Below are 21,282 nucleotides of genomic sequence, written 5' to 3' on the forward strand. Positions count from 1 at the left end.
GTGCTATAACAGGATTTCTTCTTCAGTGGAATTTTGTTGAAGCCACATCATCAAAATGGTTTCTTGTTGAGACAAGAAAGTGTCCTCACATTGAGTGGGAGGACATTAAAGACTAAATTGACCATGGAGAATTCTGTAGGGGAGGTGATTTTGTGACTGGACTTGAGAACTAAACTGACCAAAGAGAGATGAACAGGAGCAAAGTGTGAAAACATTTATTTGGTGTCAATATTTTTATGTGGCATGGAAGACTTTTTAGAAAAGAAATGAAGTACCAAGGATAGGATAGGTCTGAGAGCTTATATATCATTTAAAGAAAGGATGATGAATCGTGCAGGTGTGGGAAGACAGAAAAACAGGGGTTTGAGCTAGGGGCTGTAGATTGTGAGAAAGTGATGAGGAATTATATGGGGAAAGATATAAAGTTCTAAAATGTTTTAACTTTAAACATGAGAGTAAATTACTTTGAGATACAATAAAGCTCTGTTCCAAATACCACATCAGTAGGCGATTTTGACAGAGTCAGTAGTTTTAAAGAAACTTTAGATTTACTATTTCAGAAATGAATTTTGCCTTTTCTTGTTTCTACCCCCCCCCCACCTTAAAAAAATAAAATCTCACAGTTCTATGAGAGGTTGTTTTCAATTTTTAGCAGAACATTATAAATTGGTCTTTAAAAATTACACAGGAATGAGAGGTTCAACTTGGAAATTATTTTTATTTAAGGGGCTTTGGAAAGGCATTAATCGGTGCAGCATTCTGCACAACAGGGAAGGCAAGAGGAAAAATAGCTGTGTACACCTGTCGCAGCTGCACAGTAATGGTTAGGGAAAAGGAGACAAATGTTTACTCTTATAGGGTTTGTATCATACATAAGAGGAGATGACTTGATTAATTCAAATATAGGAGTCTTCCAGCTTCAAAGATTGAGTTAAACTCCCTATACTTAAAATTAAGAACTTGGTAAAGCTTGCAATCTCTGATACAGAAATATAGTATAACAGATTCAATATTTCTTTCTTTTTCAGTTATAGATGAAGCAATTTGCAATATCTCCCTAAAATATGAAGCAGGAAGAATAATATTTAAAAGTAATATCGTTATACACCTTTACCCAGCAGAGAAGCATCATTCCACGAGTCTGTCTCCTGTGCTTAAATCTTGCATCAAACATTGGAGAAATCCAAGTGTGTAGGAAGAAATGTGACTTTTGTAGTCATTGCTCTTTGCCATGGGAATGCTAAGGTTCGAGCATATCTCCTTCAGGAGCTTTGTTGGGTCCAATGGAGCATCCCAGGTTGTGTTCATCTTCCTTCTGATTCCATGTTGCTTCACTAAGGACTACAGAGCACCACCCTTTCTCTCAGATGGTCCTTTCCTCTGGGCTTGGAATGCCCCAACTCAGCCTTGTCCTAAGAAGTTTAATGTGTCGATAGATTTGAGCCTCTTCTCTTTAATAGGAAACCCTGCAAAAGATGCCATAGACCAACCAGTTATATTATTTTATGTTGATAGACTTGGCTTATATCCTCATATAGATAAGCATGGCAACAAAGAGCATGGAGGAATCCCCCAGTTGGGTGACTTACAGGCCCATCTGACTAAATGTACCCAAGACATTGCCACCTACATGCCTAAAGACAAGCCGGGCTTGGCTATCATTGATTGGGAAGAATGGAGGCCTATCTGGGCAAGAAACTGGAAACCTAAAGACATTTACAGGGATGAGTCTATTAAGCTGGTTCAGCAACAAAATTCAACCCTTACTCTCCCACAAGCCACAAATGTAGCCAAAGTAAATTATGAAACAGCAGGAAGGAACTTCATGATAGAAACTTTGAAATTGGGTATAAGGCTTCGACCAAAACACTTTTGGGGTTATTATCTTTTTCCTGATTGTTACAACCATCATTATACTAAACCCAATTACAATGGGACTTGCTTTGATTTAGAAAAGAAAAGAAACAATGAGCTCAACTGGCTGTGGACTGAAAGCACTGCTCTTTACCCATCCATTTATTTGAATACCATCCTGTCGTCTTCTCCACTAGCTGCACCCTTTGTCCGTAACCGTGTTAAGGAAGCCATTCGGGTTTCTGTAGTACCCAATGCTACAAATCCACTTCCGATTTATATATATTCACGCCCAGTTTTTACTGATTATTCTTCAAGTTACCTTAATGAGGTGAGCAAATCAAGGTATAAGGACTATGGAATAGAGCCCACAAATAGAGTGAGATAGAATTTAACATAATTAACATTTTTTAATGAGAATTTGAGCTAAACTGACAACTATATGCCAGGAGCAAGATGTCAAATGCTCCAGAGAATAAAAGTTTTGCAGCTTAACATCATTTTTGAAGGGAATGAAACTTATCTTTTAATATCCTTTAGAAATATGCATATATATAGTTCTGCATTATCACATGCATGTAAAATAAGAATACATTTCATTTTAATGCAATCATTTTAGCAACCATAGAAGATTAGGTGGTAGAGGCCATATTTTAACTCAGTTTCTTTTTTTTTTTTTCCTTTCATGGGCCTGCTCTACAGTCAATAGAAGTAACTAAAAATAATAGAATACCTGTATGTTTTTTCATAGTAGGGTAGTGGTAGTGTGAAAGAAAGATGGAACTATCTAGTGGGGAAAACAAAAGAAAAATTGTATTTCATAATAGATAAATATTTTGTAAAATTTAAATTATTATTGTTGGGTCATCATTCTTAGCTTTGGTGTTATTGTCCTATCTATAACATTTAAAAATATATATATTTTATTGATTTTATACAAAGAGGAAGGGAGATAGAGAGTTAGAAACATCGACCAGCTGTCTCTTGCACACCCCCTACTGGGGATATGCCCGCAACCAAGGTACATGCCCTTGACCGGAATCGAACCCGGGACCCTTCAGTCCCCAAGCCTACACTCTATCCATTGAGCCAAACCAGTTTCGGCCTATCTTTAACATTTTTATTTTATTCCTATCTGCTAACTTTTCTGTCTCATTTGCCAGGAGGACCTTATGCATACACTTGGTGAAACTATTTCTCTAGGTGTCAATGGACTTATAATGTGGGGGAGCCTCAATTTAAGTGAAAGCTTGGTAAGTTGAATTGGTAAGACATAGATGAAAACATTTTTAATTGTAATGTTTTTGAGGATTGTTGAGGTATTAAATAGTAAAATAAACACTATACTTGGCACACAGCAGGAGGTGCTTAATTAATACTGGCTGAATCATACTATCATTTGTGCGGTTATCTTGGGGGCAGAAAATATTGTACTTGTTTTTCAGTGAGAAAACAGAAATTCAATGAGACTAGGTGGAGTGCTCCAGGGCTACAGTCTCAGTTTTCAGACAGTGTGTGGTTGATTTTTTCCCCTTTTTTATTACACCATACTTTATCTCTTTTCAAAAGAATGAATGCATTCATTCTTTCACTCATTCAACTACTGTTCATTAAGCACTGCTTTATCCATTTAGTCACTTAGTGATTTGGTAACAGTTTTATTGCATGGGTCAGCAAACAAGGACCATAGGCCAAATCTGGCCTACTGCTTGCTTCTTTCTGTACAGCTCATGAGCTAAGAGTGATTTTCAGATATTTAAAATGTATTAAAAAACAAAAAAAAAATAGTTTTTCATAATACAAGAAAATCATGTGCAGTTTATTTTTTCTTTTTTTAACCATATTTTATTTTATTTTTTAAAATAAACCTTTATTGTTCAGATTATTACAATGTTCCTCTTTCTCCTCCCCTCTCCCCCAATTGCTCCCCTCCACCAGGTTCTCACCTCACCCTCTGCCCTTTCCCCACCCGCATTGTCCTCATCCATAGGTGCACAGTTTTTGTTCAGGCTCTTCCCGCGCCCCCCACTCCTTTTTTCCCGAAGATCGTCAGTCCACTCCCCTTCCATACCTCTGACTCTATTATATTCACCAGTTAATATTGTTCATCAGGTTTTTTTTTTTTTTAATTCCCTTGGCTTTTAGTTTCACTTGTTGATAGTTACGTATTTGTCGATCATAATTTTTATCTATATCTTCTTCCTCTTCCTAAAGAACCCCCTTCAGCAATTCACATAATTCTGGTTTAAAGTGATGAACTCCTTTAGCTTTTTTTTTTTTGTGAAGCTCTTTATCTGGCCTTCGATTCTGACTGATAGCTTTGCTGGGTAGAGTATTTTTGGCTGTAGGTTCTTGCTATTCATCACCTTGAATATTTCTTGCCATTCCAATCTGGCCTGCATGGTTTCTGTTGAGAAATCAGCTGACAAACGTATGGATGCTACCTGCTTTTCTCTTACTGCTTTTAATATTCTCTCTTTGTCTTTTGCTCTTGGGATTTTAATTATGATGTGTCTTGGTGTGGTCCTCTTTGGATTCCTTTTGTTTGGGGTTCTGTGCACTTCCTGGACTTATAAGTCTATTTCTTTCACCAGGTGGGGGAAGTTTTCTGTCACTATTTTTTTCCAATATGCTTTTGGTATCTTGCTCTCTTTCTTCTTCTGGGACCCCCATAATTCTGATGTTGGTTCATTTGAAGTTGTCCCAGAGGTTTCTTACACTATCTTCAACTTTCTGGATTCTCTTATCTTCTTGCTTCTGTGGAGGAGTGTCCTTTGGCTCTTTGTGTTCCAAATCTTTGACTTGATTCTTGCGATCTTCCATTCTGTTTTTAGGACTCTGTATAATAGTTTTTATTTCATACAATGTATTCTTTATTTCTAGTTGATCCCTTTTTATATCCTCATAGGTCTCCTTTATTTTATTGGCCTTTTCTAGGAAATTCTTAAAAAACCTTATAAGCATGGTTTTGAACTTTATATCCAGTTGCTTCTTGTCCTCATTTCTTTGATTTGTGATCTGTTTCCTTGTCTTGGCATTTTCACAGCTTTCCTGAATTGGTAGGGTGGCTTTGTGTGCTAAGGTGTTCTATATGGTTCAGTGAGTCAGCCTCCCAGTTAGTTACCTGAGGTGGACAGTCTTGGTGTAGCCTTTTGTGGGCTGTGTGTGCAGTCTTGTTGTTAAGCCTTGCTTGTTATTGGTATCATTGGGAAGTGCTGATCTCCAAGCCAATTGGCTATGAGGATCAGAAGTGTCTCAGCTAGGAGGGTTTCTGTATTCTGCTTGGATGGGGCAGAGTCTCGGGGTGGCACAGACAAGCTTTGGTGAATCCTGCAAGATTGGTTGCAGGCGTGCTCACCTCTTTGGTATAAGCGCAGACAAGCTTTGGATTCCTGTCTATTCCTCCCTAGGAGAGTCCTATTTGTGGTGAAGGAGAAAGCTAGTCACTGGAAGGGCTTCTGTGCTAAGCTTGGAATGGGGCAGAGTCTCAGGGTGGTACAGACAAGCTCTGGTCAGCCCCTCACTAAGAGGGTCTGATTCCCGCAGTAATGACCGCTGGCTTCACACAGCTCTGAGAGATCTCTGCTCACTGCCTGACAGTCTGGCTTCTCCCTGCCTGGGGCCGTCTAGCAGAGCAACAGGGTGGTTCTGTTTTCCTCCTGAACAAGAAAGCTAGCCACCACGCATTAGCTATCGGCCCTCTCCACATGCAGGGAGTAAGCCAGTAGCGAACTTGGCCCGCCCTCTCAGCGCTCCACAAGCAAGCCAGCAAAAAAGTCCGGCAGCTGCCTTTTTGTGCATGCAGTTCACCGCACCTTCACAGTTCCTGAGGTTCAGCGTGCCTTCTCTCTCCTTCCCAGATGGTAGAGCCTCCTCTCAGCCAGCCTTCTGGTGCTTCCGGGCAATGTTTCCCCTGTTTTCCAGTTTTAAATTAAAAAATTGTTGTGGTAGGCTGCATTCAGGTGTCTACCCTATGCCGCCATATTGGTTTCTCCTCATGTGCAATTTAAATGTCAGTGTCTATCAGTAAGATTTCATTGGAACATAGTCAAGCTCATTTGTTTAGGTGTCTGTGGCTGCTTTTATAATACAAAGGAATAATTGAGGCTGTCTCATTTAAAACCCCAAAATATTCACTATCTGTCCTTTATAGAAAAAGTTCCAACCCTTCGCTTATTGATTAAATGCCAGGTTATTGTTTATATGCTAGAACTACGGCAGTGAACAAAGTCCTTTCACCATGAACCTATTGTATATTCTCATAAGTGGAAATATAAACTTATATAAATAAATAGAGACCCGATGCATGAAATTTGTGCATAGGCTAAGGGCAGCTCTTGCATTGAGTGCCTCCTCATGGTCATTGCACATCATAGTGATTGGTCATTCTGCCATTCAGTTAATTTGCATATTAGGCTTTTATTATATAGGACTAGAGGCCCGGTGCACTAAAATTCATGCACTGGTGGAGGGGGATCCCTCAACCCAGCCTTCCCTTTCTCATAGTCTGTGAGACTTCAGGGGATGTCCTACTGATGGTGGGGAGATGGCCTAAGCCACAGTCTGGCCTCCCTCTTTGGAAGTCAACTGGACAATCAGATATAGGCTAAGTCCCCATCATACCTCTGCTGCTGCCACTACAGAAAGCTGCAGCTGCCTGAGCCTTGGCCCTCGCAGCCACCTTGGCATGCCTGAGCCATGGCCTGGCCCTTGTTGCCTGAGGCTCGGGCCCTTGCAGTGGCAGCCGCCATCCACTATCTGCCACCGGTGGCTTACCTGAGCCTTGGGGCCAGCCCTGGGCAGTGGCAGCCACCATTCTCGGCTTGCCTGAGCCTCAGCTGCTAATGCTTTATCTGAAAGGAAGTCCAAATGGTCATCTGGAAGATGTCTGGTCTAATTAGCATACTACCCTTTTATTAGTATAGATATGTCAGGTAACTGATGTATAACTGCAATGAAGAGCAATGAAGCAGTTAAGTTGTGGTAGTTATAGAACAGGCCTCTCTGAAGTCCTATTGGATTAGAGTCCTGATGGAAATAAGGAACCAAGTCTCTGGATACCTGGGGATGGTAAGTATAGGAGCTTTGAGGCCAGAATGTACTTTTCCAAAAAAAAAAAAAAAAAAAGCAAGGAAGTCAATGTGACTGGAGTGCAGTGAGCAAGGAAGAGAGTGTTAAAGGGTGTGGTCAGTGAGATAGTAGAGGATCAGACATGGGACTTCATAGGCCGTGATAGGCTTTTACTCAGTGGTGGAAAGCCACTGGATGGTTGAGCAGAAGAGTTGCAGTTTTTGATGGACATTTCAGAAGAATGACAGTGGAGTTGAGAGTAGGTTTCAGAGGGGCAAGAGTGGGAGCAGGAAAAGAAGGCTATTGATGACTTGGACCATAGCTGTTTGGGTTTGAATATAATTCAACAGTAGAACTGAGAGGACTGGCTGCGGGGTTGAGTGAATTGGATAGATGAGGGTAGTGGTTAAAATGACTCCAAGGGTCTCTCCTGGCTAGCTCAGTCGGTAGAGCATGAGCCTCTTAAAATTACTCCAAGGATTTTGGCTTGAAGAAATTGCCTCTGAGATGGGAAAGACTTAAGGAGTAGCATAGTGAGGGCTGGGAAAAGAGTAAATTGAGATGTGGGTTCTTGAAAATATTAATAAATTATTCAAAGCTTCCCTATCTGGAAGGAAAAGAAACCTTTCTTTATTTCCTTCACGTTATATTTAGTGGTGTCTATTTTAAGTAAAACTTATTTTTTGAAGGGAAAAAAATGTCTGTTTTGGTCTGTAGAAGAGGAATTGTATTCATCTTTCTCCTAATGCATTTTATTTAGTAAGAAAAACCTTTAACTATCATGGCCTCATTGTTTTCTCTCTTCCTTTTCTTTCATCCTTGTTTGATTCTCCATCTCAGTGCTTTATCTTCTACCGCTTTGATCCTCTTGTCTCAAAGCAAGAGGAAAGATGTCACATGGACAGCGCTGAATTGGAGCTGAACTTTTTCTCTGATGGATATGGAAATACTGGTGCCATGAAGAATATCTAATCAAGTTCATGGCCCAGGGGCTGATCCTATGACCCACAGAGAAGAGACTGTACCCTAAGACCAGAAGAGACCTTTTGATCTCTTGTCCTTAGAGAGACCAGTCATATTCTTACTTCATTTATAAAAGTACTTAATAGAATTCATCTCTGAAATACTTTCAAGATAATCTGAGACCTTTTGCCTATTTGATAGACTTCTATTGTTTCTGGTGTGATCCCCAATAAGAAGAAATAACATAAAATATAAATTCAGAGAAAGGTATACATGTTTCTTTTGCAAAATCTTTCATATGTCAGAGAATTATTTAAGTATTATAATTCACCTAAATATATTCCCAGTTTTCATTTGTAGTTTCCCCAGACCTATAAACTTACTTTTCAAGGGTCCTTGATTGGTTATGTTGGACCATTTATAAATTTTCTGTGCTAATGTTTTCTTTTTGTTTTTTTTTGTTTTTGTTTTTTATAACCTGAGGACTCCATGTTATTCTGATAAGGAGTGAATCAGGCATTCCCTAATTAGTAGAATGATGTGACATTCTATTTAATTGTCATGCTTTTCTTAACTTGCACTTTTATTTTAGATTCACAATATTTTATCAATGAACTCAGACTGTCTTCAGTATTATTCATATGGGGACAATCCTTCAATTTCAATGTCACTATTTTCTATTTAATGACATTGCCTTGTAATTGCCCCCATGGACTCTGTTCTATATATTTTTTGCCAATTTCCCCAATTTATGATAATTCTGAATGCTTGTTCTATTATTACTTCCTCTATTTTTCTTTGTCATTTGTAATCAATAGTCATGGATTATCTGTCACATTGCCTGAGATTCACTGACAACTTGAGAAACTGGTAATTGCAAATTCAGTTTCAATTTACTTAAAACAATTGTTATCAAATGTCAGTGAACCATTACTTTCCATTCCATTTTATTAGATCCATTGGTGTGATAGAGCCAGCTTCTATTGGTCCCAGCTCATGAGACCTGACTGTTCAATATTCATAAATCTTGTGAACTGGTTGTTCAACAGAGTAATTATTAAAAAATTGAATTATAAAAAATAATTGTAGAGTAAAATAAATTGTGTTAAAAATAAAGTAATCAATACCCACAATGTATCAATTACTTAGTTCATTTATTGGGGTTGTTCACATCTATTATCTCTGTAAGTAGAGACATTATGCAATGATGTGTTACTGCACACCACGCTGCCATACTGTGTAATGGCTTTGCCTTCAGTGATGTCATGTTGGTAGGTTAAAACTTACAACGGTAGGAGTATTTACACCACAGGTAATAAAAAAATGCTACAAACCAGGACTTACTAGTATTTTTCTTAAAGTCAGTTTTAGATATTTTCAAAGACCGCACCTTGTGTAGGCTAATGATTCTAAAATAATTTTCATTCTTCCACTTTTTGCCTCGTTCTTGTCTCTGTGGACAACTGCAATGTCACCTGAACTTGGCACACATTCTCACTGTACTTGGCACTGGGAACACAGTGTTGAAGAATGTTGACAAAGTCCCTGCATTCACGGAACTTACATTAAAGTTGGAGGGATAGAAACAATAGGCACAGAAGAAAAATATTTGGTGTGATATAAACTATGCAGAGAATTAAAGTAGATGTACGAAGGTAGAAAAGGTGTCTGAGAAGGGCACTGTCTAATTAAAGCTATGAGCTGAAGGACAAGATAGAGTGAGCCATGTTAGAAACTAGAAGAAAGAGTATTCCAAGCAGAGGGAACAGTAAGTGCAGTTTGAAATGAAACTGCCATGGTTGTGAACCAGCTAGGATGTCTAAGGTAGAGTGGCTGAGGGAAGGTTGTAAAAGAAGAAGGAAGGAATACAGTATGTGCATTTATATCTCAATAAAGATGTTATTTAAGTGCAAAAAAAGAGGATTATATGACACTAGTCTATAAACAAGTGGAGAGAAGTTAAATTTTAAACACCATGCAGAACTATTGGAGAATTAGGAAGAAGTGTTCTTGCTCTGGCCGGTGGGGTTGGTTGGAGCATGGTCCCATGCAGCAAAAGATGGTGGGTTTGATTCAGGTCAGGGCACATTCCCAGGCTGCAGGTTGTTGATCCCCTGTTGGGGGGTTTGCAGGAGTAGCTGATCCATGTTTCTCACATCTACGTTTGTCTCTCTTCCTTTCTTTCTCTGAAAAATCAATTTACAAAAAGAGTAGGTTTTCTATTGCTGCCATACAATTACAACAAGCAGTGGTTTAAGCAATATCCTCTTGTTTGTAGTAATGAGATTTCTATTTTCTGGCTGGCTGTGGCCAAGGGTCATTTCCAGATCCTAGAGGTCACTATATTTTTCAGCTCTTGGCTCTCTCCTCTGTCTTCAAACCCAGTAATGCTGGGTTGATTCTTTGATTCCCTCCCACCCCCCTCCCTATTCCATCTAATGTTTTTAAAATCCCAGCTGGAAAAGTTTCTACCTTTCGAAGGACTCCTGATAAAATTCAGGATAATCTCCCCATCCTACGGTCCATACTCTCAATCATATGTGTAAAGTCTCTTTTGCCTTGTAAGTTAAATAGTCACAGTTTCCTGGGGTTTAGGGCAGTGGTCAGCAAACTGTGGCTCACAAGCCACATTCTGCTCTTTGGGCCTTTGAGTGTGGCTCTTCCACAAAATACCATGGCCTAGGCGAGTCTATTTTGAAGAAGTGACATTAGAAGAAGTTTAAGTTTAAAAATGTGGCTCTCAAAAGAAATTTCAATCGATGTACTGTTGATATTTGATTCTGTTGACTACTGAGTTTGTCGACCACTGGGTTAGGGCATGGACATCCCTGGAAGGCCTTTATTCTGCCTACCATTGGTGGTGTCACCCCAAGGAAAGTAACAAGAAACAGATTCAAGTGAAAGCTGCCAAGATTCCTTGACTTGCTTGCTGACCCCCCGCCACCAGTCCTTTTGGTCTGCTGAAGGACCAGCACAGCCAGCTCACTCAATACTGTTGTTCAAGAAAGGAAGTGACTATCTCCTATGTTTTTAAAAAGACAGTGTCCCCATTTTAGAATGCACTAATATCAAGAGGAATCATTTTAGTTCCTCATCACTCAATACTCTGCCAACTAAGTATATTTGGGAAAGAGGAGTTGTAATTCATCTATAACCCGAACGATACATAACATTTAATGTAAAGTATACTCAGTTGCCATGTGTTTGTTTTGAGCTAGCAAATTAGAAATCCCTCTTTCCAATGCTGTTTAAATTTAGCTGAGAAGTCTTAATAAGTGCTACTTCTTACATTGATTTATAATTTCTTGAAGGCTAACTAATACTATACTGGGCCCTGGGCTAAACACTTTCATATACCTCATATCTCTTTATCTTCACAACAGCAACCTGGGGTAGATGCTATAACTGTTCTTATTTTACAGATGATGAAGCTAAAGCCCAGCCAGGTTAATTCATTTGCCCAAGGTCACCCCGATAGGAAACTAACATGTATTATAGAAGGCTTGTGAGACTTACAAGTTCACTGGGAGTCCAATCCCATCAGGGACGATGGACCCCAGAGCACATTCTCTCTCTCTCCTCCACCCCCCACCCCAGTCACTAGTTTATAAATTAAAAGGCTAAGGTATGTTAAGCCTCAACCAGTCATTTATTTCAGTGGCATGAAATAATATGTGAAACTTATAAATGTTACCAAAAACCAGAATAAGTTTGTTTGTTAAGGTAAAAAAAATATATATATTTCTTAACGCTTGCTGGGATTTCCTCCCTCCACCCCCATGTTTCCTTATCAATTCCCTATTGCCGTGAATAAATTCACATATGAACTAAGTTGGATTTTGATATGCTTACCTTCTTATAATTTTACAGGCCACCTGCACAAAACTACACAATTACATGAATACCGTTCTGAATCCGTACATAATCAATATCACCCTAGCTGCCAAAATGTGTAGTCAGGTGTTATGCATGGGACAAGGATACTGCAGAAGGAAAGACATGGATTCCAGTGAGTATCTCCATTTGAACCCAATACATATCACTATTGAAAGGGGGACAAATGGAAAATTCAAAATCAAAGGGAACGCCTCGGTGGATGACCTGCAACAGTTTGTTGACAATTTTCAGTGCAGCTGCTATTCCAACATGGACTGTGAACAGACAGTTGATTTAACACAGAAAATTACTATCGATGTATGCATGCTGAAAGATATTTGTATAAAAACCGTTCTAAACTCGGAACATAAAATATCCCATTCGAATCCAAGTTTAGTGCTCTTCTTATTATTTTTTGTTTTTTTGGAAAACGAATACTCTGGCATGCAAACAAGACTTTGAAGCTATCAGAGAAGAATTTTGAGAGTGTCGTGGAAGAGATCCTAGGTTTATGGCTTGGAAGATGAGGAACAATGAGATGTATGGGAACATGAGACAGAAGGAACTTGAGAAGGAACATTGAGTGTGGTGTTGAGAGTGGGATATGTAGATGGTGGCCAAATGATGACTTTACAATAAAGATGCTCTCAAACCTCTTGACTTGCTCTATTTTTTTTTTCATACACACATATAACATGATTTTATACACACACACACACACACACACACACACACACACACACACACCGTCACCTCTCTGTATTGTAAGCATCCTAAGAACAGGTATTTGGTCTCTCTGGCTTGCTGCTATATCCACACTGTAATGAACAGTATCTGGGTCTTAGTAGGTGCCCACTAAATTTTTATTGAACAAATAAAATCCAAAGTGGGAACCACTAGAGGTTTTTAAGTGTGGGAATTGTCATGACCACTTTTCACATTTTGGATCTTCTTGGACCAATGCTGCCCTTTTCCTTAGTTCTGTTCTTCCACCTCCACTCCACTTAGGATTCTACTGTCAAAGCCATCTTTGCATAAGAAAGCCATGATGGAACTGGAGAGTATTGTGCTAAGTGAAATAAGCCAGAAAGAAAAATACCACATGATCTCACTTGTTTGTGCAATATAAAAAACATTATAAACTGATGAAGAAAAATAGATACAGAGGCAAAGAAGCATTGAACAGACTGTCAAACTACAACGTGAAGGCTGGAGAGGGTTGGGGTGGGGAAGGTAAGAGACAAACCGAAGGACTAGCATGCATGCACATAAGCATAACTAATGGATCTATATCAGTTTAGTTTTCATACCCAGTCAGGAACTCAAAAAGGGTGGAGTCAAACTTTTTTCTCTCTCCAAGGCCTGGACCAGCTGAAAGTACTCCAACTAGCCCATCATAAACTGTTCAGTCTGCCCTGCCTTACCTTTCCCCCCAAAAAACCTACTAAGGGCTCCTGGCTAGGCTCTCCCGTCTCTTTGGCTTCTGCTTCCTGTCCTAAACCTGGTGTTCCCCCTGTGGCTCTCCTTGTCATCATTCAGTCACCTTGATAAATTTAGACTCTGGCTCAGGACAAAGAGGGAAGCAGAAATGCTTTTTAACATTGTTTCTCATCACGAGTCCTCCTGTGGTGAATTCAGACAGAGCTGGACATGTTATCTGAAATTAACAATATGACCATTTTAAAGTGCACTTTTTTTAGACTAATTAACTCTGAAGATAACATCTCTCATTGAAGGGTCATTGTTGGAAAGACCTTTTGAATTATTGCACCTAGCGAGTGACAGTTTCCTTTGAACTTGGCAAATACTAAAATCTCAACCCTGGGTTCAGGATTCATATTTCAAAACTCAGCAGCTTGCCTCCTAGTGTTCCCCAGCTTAGGATATTGGGACTTAACATTATCTGTTTTTCTTGTGAAACTGCTGGGATTGTTACAACACAATCATATACACAAGATACTGACATGTTGATGACACTAAATTTGACATGGAGTGTAATTGGAATGCAAAAAGCCATTGATAAAACCCATCCACTTGAGGATCTGGTATTCCTCTTTTCTCCTGTTTGCAGGCATGGAGGGAAGGAAGCAGAGAGTGGGTGGGAGAGAAAAAAGCAAAGGGAGGGAAGAGATGAGGGAAAAGAATGGAAATTCATTGCTTTCTCTGGTTCTATGGCATCATCTAATAGATGACTGAAATTCTTTTCAGTGATGCAGACACAATTCTCCTTCAACTCCCTGCAAATGTCTAGAGTGTGTGCCTTTGAATGCCTTACCTTCTGTTAAAACTTTTTAACTTTGAGGGTTGAAAGTCTTTTTAAAAGAAAGGCTTGATTAGGCTATTGCTGGAAAGAAAGAAAGAAAGAGAGAGAGAGAGAGAGAGAGAGAGAGAGAGAGAGAGAGAGAGAGAGAAAGAAAGAAAGAAAGAAAGAAAGAAAGAAAGAAAGAAAGAAAGAAAGAAAGAAAGAAAAAGAAAAAGAAGGCGGCTGGTCGTGGGGCATGGAGTATAGACCCCCAGCAGCATGGCTAGGTAGAAAAGACAGCATGTCTGTTTGTCCAGGAGATTTGCAAGTGTTTTTTAAATACATAATGTGATGGTGGTAGTAAGACATTCTGAAAGGATTTTCATTAGCTGTAGACAAAAGGAATGAGACAAGGCGAAGCGGAGCCAGTTCTGGTGTAGGTGCAGCTGGGTCACAGAGTCTGCTCTTATGGATTTGCTTCAGGCAGCAGATTGGAAAATTTATGTGTAAACTAGAGGCCAACTGCATGAATTCGTGCACAGGTGGGATCCAGCCGGCCTGCCCCGATCTGGGCTAATCGAGCTAGGCTGGTCAGTGGGAGGGGCTGCAGGCAATTGGCTGGCCGGCTCTGCCCTCTGGTCAACTCCCAGTTGAACTCTCGGTTGAACTCCCAGTTGAGGGGACAATTTGCATATTAGCCTTTTATTATGTAGGATAAGAAGCAGAGACTCAGGATTCTATGGTAACTGGCTATTCTTTCCTTTATGCAATCATGGAAATAGCCACCTGAAATGAATTCTAAATTCCAGCATGTAAAGAAATGTGAGCAGTTTTTTTTTGTTGTTGTTGTTTAGTTTAGTTTTGTTTCTCTCACTCTCTGGCTGCTGTACTCTTAATTTAGAATATTTCAGAACTCTTTTCTTATTCCTGGGCTGACAGTAGGTCAATTCACTCTTACTTTTTTTTTTTTTTTTTTAATATATTTTATTGATTTCTTACAGAGAGGAAGAGAGAGGGACAGAGACTTAGAAACATCAATGAGAGAGGATCATCGACCAGCTGCCTCTTGCACACCCCCACTGGGGATGTGCCCACAACCAAGGTACATGCCCTTGACCGGAATCGAACCTGGGACCTTTCAGTCCGCAGGCTGACGCTCTATCCACTGAGCCAAACCAGTTTCGGCACAATTCACTCTTACTTTTCCCTACACCATTTCCCTCCTGGCCTCAAACTTCCTTTTAAACCCCAACTACGAAATCTATTGGGATGTGCCAAATCAATTAGTCTGGTCTGTTCTCACAGGATAGGGTACAGTGAGAGTCACTACGATGTAACATTTTCTGTGAGGAACAAGGAAAATATTGTGTCTGTTACAGAACATAATTATTTTCTTCTTTTTCTTTCTTTCTTTTTTTTCATTGTTAATCTTCACCTGATAATATTTTCCATTAATTTTTAGATAGAGTTGAAGAGAGAGGGAAAGACAGAAAGAAATATTAATATGAGAGAAACACATCGATTGGTTGCCTCCTGCACAAACCCCGAGCTGGAGAGGAGCCTGCAATCCGGGTATGTGCCCTTGACTGGAATCGAACCTGGGACCCTTTGGTCCCCAGGCCAACCCTTTATCCACTGAGCCTAACTTTCTTTGTGATACAATAACCAAAGAGCTCATAAGTCTTGATTCCTACACCAGAGGCATCACATTGTCTAGTAGATTTAATGTGTGACAAAGGTATTTAAAACTTGGAACCTCAGAAGTGCCAGTCTATGTTAGGTCCTTTTCCTAGGCAGAGCCCAGAAGAGTGGTCATCCTGTCTGCTTCTATGACCAGGCTCAGTGTTCCAGCCAGGGTCTCCTAGCCTGGATTCACTGCCTTTGCCTGGAGTTCCCTGGGAGGTATTCTGTGTACCTGAATTTGTTTCCTAGGCCTACCATACAAAGTATCTCAGCCTGGTGGCTTACCAACAGAAATTAATTGTCTCACAGTTCCGAAGACTAGAGTCCAAGGTCCAGGTCTAGGCAGGATTGGTTTCTTCTGAGGGTCGTAAAGGAAAACCTGCTCCAGCCACCTCTCCTTGGCTTATAGATGGCTCTCTTCTCCATGTGTCTTCCATCTGTCCCTATCTGTGTCCAAATTACCTCCTCTTACAAGGACACTAATCATATTGGATTAGGGCCCACCCTAACAACCTTATTTTAACTTAATTATGTCTTTAAAGATCCTGTCTCTAAATAAGGTAAAATTCTGAAGCCTCAGGAGTAGGACTTCAACATACAAATTTTGACAGGACATAACCCGCCATAACAATATCCTACCCTCCTGATATTTACATTAATTGTTAAAGGCTTTGACTTCGATGAATCCGGTAAGGAAATTCAGTACCAGAAACATATTTTCCCCTGACCATTTTGTGGTAGCAACCAAAGGAAATACATTTTTACTTTCCATCCTTCTAGTCAGATCTTCTTTCTTCAATGTATATTTACTAAAGAAGATTTCTTCCTTTTCTCGATAAAGAATAAAGATTTATACATAGGCCGTAGTCAGTTTGACTCAGTGGATAGAGTGTTGGCCTGGTGACCAAAAGGTCCCAGGTTTGATTCCAGTCAGGGATACATGACAGGGTTTCCAACTCAATCCCCAGTGTGGGGTGTTCAGGAGGCAGCTGATCAATTATTCTCTCATCATTGATGTTTTTATCTCTCTCTCCCTCTCCCTTCCTCTCTGAAATCAATAAAAACATTTTTTTTTTTAAGACTTACACTCAGTTTTAAAGTTGAAATCGATAGGTATAACTGTTTATTTACAATATTGACTCCTTGGTCAATATCCTTTAGGTAGTAAAATAAAAAACACATGCATGACTAACATGATCAACATCCCTGGGTATTAAGAGTTGTCAGTCACTCTTCTAGGTGTAGTGGGCCTGGGCAGGTTACAGAGATGGTCCTCATTCAAGGTATTTATAATTTCAGGTGATTGTTCTTAACCTTTTGAGCATCACAGAGGCTTTAGGAATCTAGAGCTTTTATAACAAAGATATTTATATAAGATTAGAAGCAAGATTATGTCCACAACTTATTTTGTTGCACTGGATCAAAATACTTTTTATAAAGAACTAGGAGCCCAGAGGTGCAATAGGAAATTGCATGGCACCACCCACCTTCCAGTCTCCGGTCCAGCCCTGCTCCTTCTCCAGCCCTTGAAGCAGGTTGGCCACTGCTGATCAGGCCCTCCGTAGTACAAATGCTTTGAGAACCCTGCTGTCCTGACCCAACTCTGTGCATGCAACCTTCTCTTGTCCAGTCGACCTGCCCCGACCCGAGGGACAACAACGGGGGCTCGCAGGAACCACCTAAGAGAATGAAACAAACAAGGAACGCGGAAGAATGGAGGCAAGACAAGGTTCTGATCAAGCCTCCATTTTATTCTCTGAAATGGCTGTATTTATACAGCAGAAACAAAGGGGGGCAGGGTTGCTTATGCAGAGGGGTCTTTGCATAACATTCCAAGGTGCAACATTCCAAGGCTGGGCTATCTAGGGGGGAGGATCAGGAAGGGGAAGCAGCAGGAAGATGCTAAGCGGCAGGTTAATCTTATCTTCTGGCCAAGCCCTCAGGGCACTGCATAACTTCTGCTAGAAGGAACTTAATTCTATTTCCTTAAGACTGAGTTGCTTGCCTCAACTCTGCTGGCTCCCAACATCGACCTGTTACAATGTCCTGGTTAATTAGTATATTTCCCTATTTGATATATATATATACTAGAGGCCCTATGCACAAAATTTGTGCATAGGAGGGAGGGTGTCCTTCAGACCAGCCTGCATCCTCTCCAATCTGTGATCCCTCTCACAATCCAGGACTCCCAACTGCTCACCTGCCTGCCTTCCTGATTTCCCCTAACTGCTTCTGGCTACCAGCTTGATCACCCCCTAACCACTCCCATGCCAGCCTGATTGATGTCTAACTGTTCCCCTACCAGCCTGTTTGCCCCCAACTTCTCTCCTCTGTCAGCCTGGTCACCCCTAACTGCCCTCCCCTGCAGAGTTGATCACCTCCAACTGCCCTCCCTTGCTTGCCTGATCACCCACAACTGCCCTTCCTTGCAGACCTGGTGCCTCCGAACTGACCTGCCCTGCTGGCCATCCTGGGGTGGCCATATTGTGTCCACAAAGGGGCAGGATCTTTGACCACAAGGGGGCAGCTATTATGTGTTAGAATGATGGTCAATCTGCATATTACTCTTTTATGACATAGGATAGAGGCCTGGTGTATGGGTGGGGACGAGCTTGTTTGCCCTGAAGGGTGTCCTGGATCAGGGTGGGGGTTCCCTTGGGGCAGCCTGAGCGAGGGTCCTATGGTGGTTTGCAGGCTGGCCACACCCTCTGGTGACCCAAGTGGAGGCCCTGGTATCTGGAATTTATTTACCTTCTAAATTAAAACTTTGTAACCTGGAGTGGAGCCAAACCTCCTGCTCGATCAGTGGTTGCAGCCATTTCTGTTTTGATTTGTTTACCTTCTATAATTGAAACTTTGTAGCCTTTAGTGGAGGCTTAGGCTGTCTAGGGTAGGTGGAAAGCTTGGCTTCCTCTGTTGCCTGGGAAATCCAAGCCTCCCTCCTGCTCTCTGTGGCTGTAGCCATCTTGGTTGGGTTTATTTACATTCTTGCTCTGATTGGCTTGTGGGCGTGGCTTGTGGGTATGGCTGGTGGGTGTAGTAGAGTGATGGTTAATTTGCATATTACTCTTTTATTATGTAGTATATATAGTGACTTTTTTCCTGCAAAATTAATTTCAGGCAATGTTCTAAAAAAAATTGGAAGAAGAAAAGAATCCAAAATGTACATCTAAAATTTTTAATATACTTTGGTTTTGTTAAAAAATAAGTGTCCATAAGAAGACATCTCTCTCTTGGCTTGAATGAGAAGCCTAATTTCCCAAGGGATCTTTGGCCTGTCAGCACATGCACTTTCCTGCAGACTTTCTGTTTTCAGAAAACACATGCTGAAAAGACGGGCTCGCAACAGCATATTGTGGCAAACAGTATCACTTTGTCCTCACAGATGGCACAGTGGGCTAGTGACTAGTGAACACCAATATATTCCAACAGGATGTGAATTAGATTCCTGCCCTTTAATTTCCACTGGCTGTGAGTCGCTAAGTTTCATCTTCACCGAGGAGATGCTGTTGATGTCAGCAAAGGGAGGATGAAGAAACATGTTTCAATTCTCAGTTTGCCTGAGCAGAAGCACTTTAGAGTTAGGTGGAGTTTCAAGTCCGGCCTATTTCTATATCACAGATTTGTACAAGAGAAGTTCATGTTTTGCTTTCTTGAGGAAACTTTATGAGAAGTCAGTAACCCCAGGCCCTGGTATTAATGATGTTGATTTTGCTGTAGGTTATGGATCTTTCTGCCTAAAGATATACCCTCTAGTCTAAGCTGTGCTGCCAAGCCTCGTAGGTGTTCTATTTATTCACAAGATGCCCAAGGAGTCTGGTTTGTAGAAGAAACTTTTTAGCATTTCAAAGATGTTGGGTTTGAAATGTCAAATAGGATGTGTTATATGAAAATATTTTCTGAAGGCATCAGCCGGCTGCATAAAGAAGCTTGCAATTCTTCCATCTCATGCCTCAAAATATTATTTTTAAAAAGTCAAACATCATAGAATAATTTCATGTTTTAGAGCCACTTCTTTAAACCACCTCCTTTGACTCAAACCACACACTAACTTGACCATTTTTAAGGCACACAATTTTTACCAGTTATGTTGTTGCTACTTTAAGACCAGGCTGGGCTTCAGGGCAGACCAAATTCTGATAAAATCTTGCCTTTTCAACTCCCCACCTTCTCTTCCGAAAAAGACCTACACTAACACATCCTTGCACCCAGCTATGAGTCGCTACAGCTCCATTTTTGGCTTCATGCTCTCCCCCTGGCAAAAAGCACTGGGTTGTTGGTATTCTGTCTCTCACAAAAAGCAAAGCCAATTTGCTATCTCTTCTTGCTTATTTTCTTTGACATTCTCTATCTCAAGCCAATCCTGAAGGAAACAAAGACAGATGCTCCTCATCAGAATGGCAGGGCACATACTTAACAATCCCTGCTAGGGGACAGCTTGCTGACAGATCACGGCCAAGTGATGCGTGTATGGTGCTTGTCTCCAGGAACAGCCATCATAGACATAAAAAGACTGTATTCACCAAGACGATTTGGAAAAAAGTCACATCCAGTCACTGCTGGGTAGGTGCGTGGGCACTTCTGTCTCCGTGTGTGTTCACACGGTTACCTATATACTTGATTCACAGACCTCCCTCTGCTGCCTTCCCATAGACATCCAGGTAAGAGCCCTGGAGAAAGGACAGTATCTCAAACCAAACCCCAGATCCATTGTTATGATAATGACAGGCCTGAGCCCAGGGCTGGGAGACCCACTTTTGGGGTGGCCTAGAAAAGGCCTCACAAGGATCCAATAAGATAACATTGGAGCTGCAACCTGAAGCTTGCGCAAGGGTTTATTGGTTTGAACAGAGGAGGAAAAGGACATCCCAGACAGAACTGAAAAGGATGGTATCATATTAGGGAAATGTGAGCAGCGTGGATGGCTCTAAGAAGCTGTGAGCTATGTTGGAAGTGTTCAGCTATCAAAGCAAAGGAAACTATAGTACTTGGGCTTGAATTGAACTCTGCTACATCTTTATTATGTGACCCTGGGAGAGTTTCTTAATATTTTGCCCAGTTTCCTCATTTTTAATATGAGATGACAGCGGGGTGTCAGCTTATGCCAGGATCTTCTGTTTGTTCAAATAAAATTTCTTTAACTCCTCTTTGCCCCATCAAGTACATGAACACCCTTTAAAAATGGATACAGCCCCAGCTGGTTTAACTCAGTGGATAGTGCATTGGCCCGTGAACTGAAGGGTTTCGGGTTTGATTTCAGTTGAGGGCATGTACCTTGGTTGCCGGCTCAATCCTGCACCCTCTTCTTCTCCCTATCCCACTCCCACATCAGGGCGCTTGAGGGATGTGCCTCTCTCACATTGATGTTTCTCTCTCTCAGTCTCTCCTCCTCCCTTCCACTGTCTCTAATAATCAATGGAAAATTGATTAGTATATCCTTAGGTGAGGATTAACAGAAAAATAAATAAATAAAATAAAAATGGATACAGTCACCCTCCCCTTTGTTTAGAGTAAATAACAATAGCAAAAGTAATAATTCTAACAGCCAGACTATACTAGGCCTCTACTCTGAACCAAAACCTTACATGCCTGTT

General features: G+C 40.8%; 1 protein-coding gene across 1 annotated transcript; it reads left to right on the top strand.

Annotated features, from left to right (window-relative positions):
- Positions 1-1,231: 1,231 nt before the first annotated feature.
- On the top strand, positions 1,232-12,225 carry LOC118714544 (hyaluronidase PH-20). Its single transcript, XM_036429927.1, has 3 exons — positions 1,232-2,185; positions 3,018-3,107; positions 11,758-12,225. The coding sequence occupies exons 1-3, from the start codon at positions 1,232-1,234 to the stop codon at positions 12,223-12,225; spliced, it is 1,512 nt and encodes a 503-aa protein (XP_036285820.1).
- Positions 12,226-21,282: the final 9,057 nt, after the last annotated feature.

Source organism: Pipistrellus kuhlii, unplaced genomic scaffold (genome assembly GCF_014108245.1).
Source record: "Pipistrellus kuhlii isolate mPipKuh1 unplaced genomic scaffold, mPipKuh1.p scaffold_m20_p_10, whole genome shotgun sequence".
Classification (NCBI taxonomy): domain Eukaryota; kingdom Metazoa; phylum Chordata; class Mammalia; order Chiroptera; family Vespertilionidae; genus Pipistrellus; species Pipistrellus kuhlii.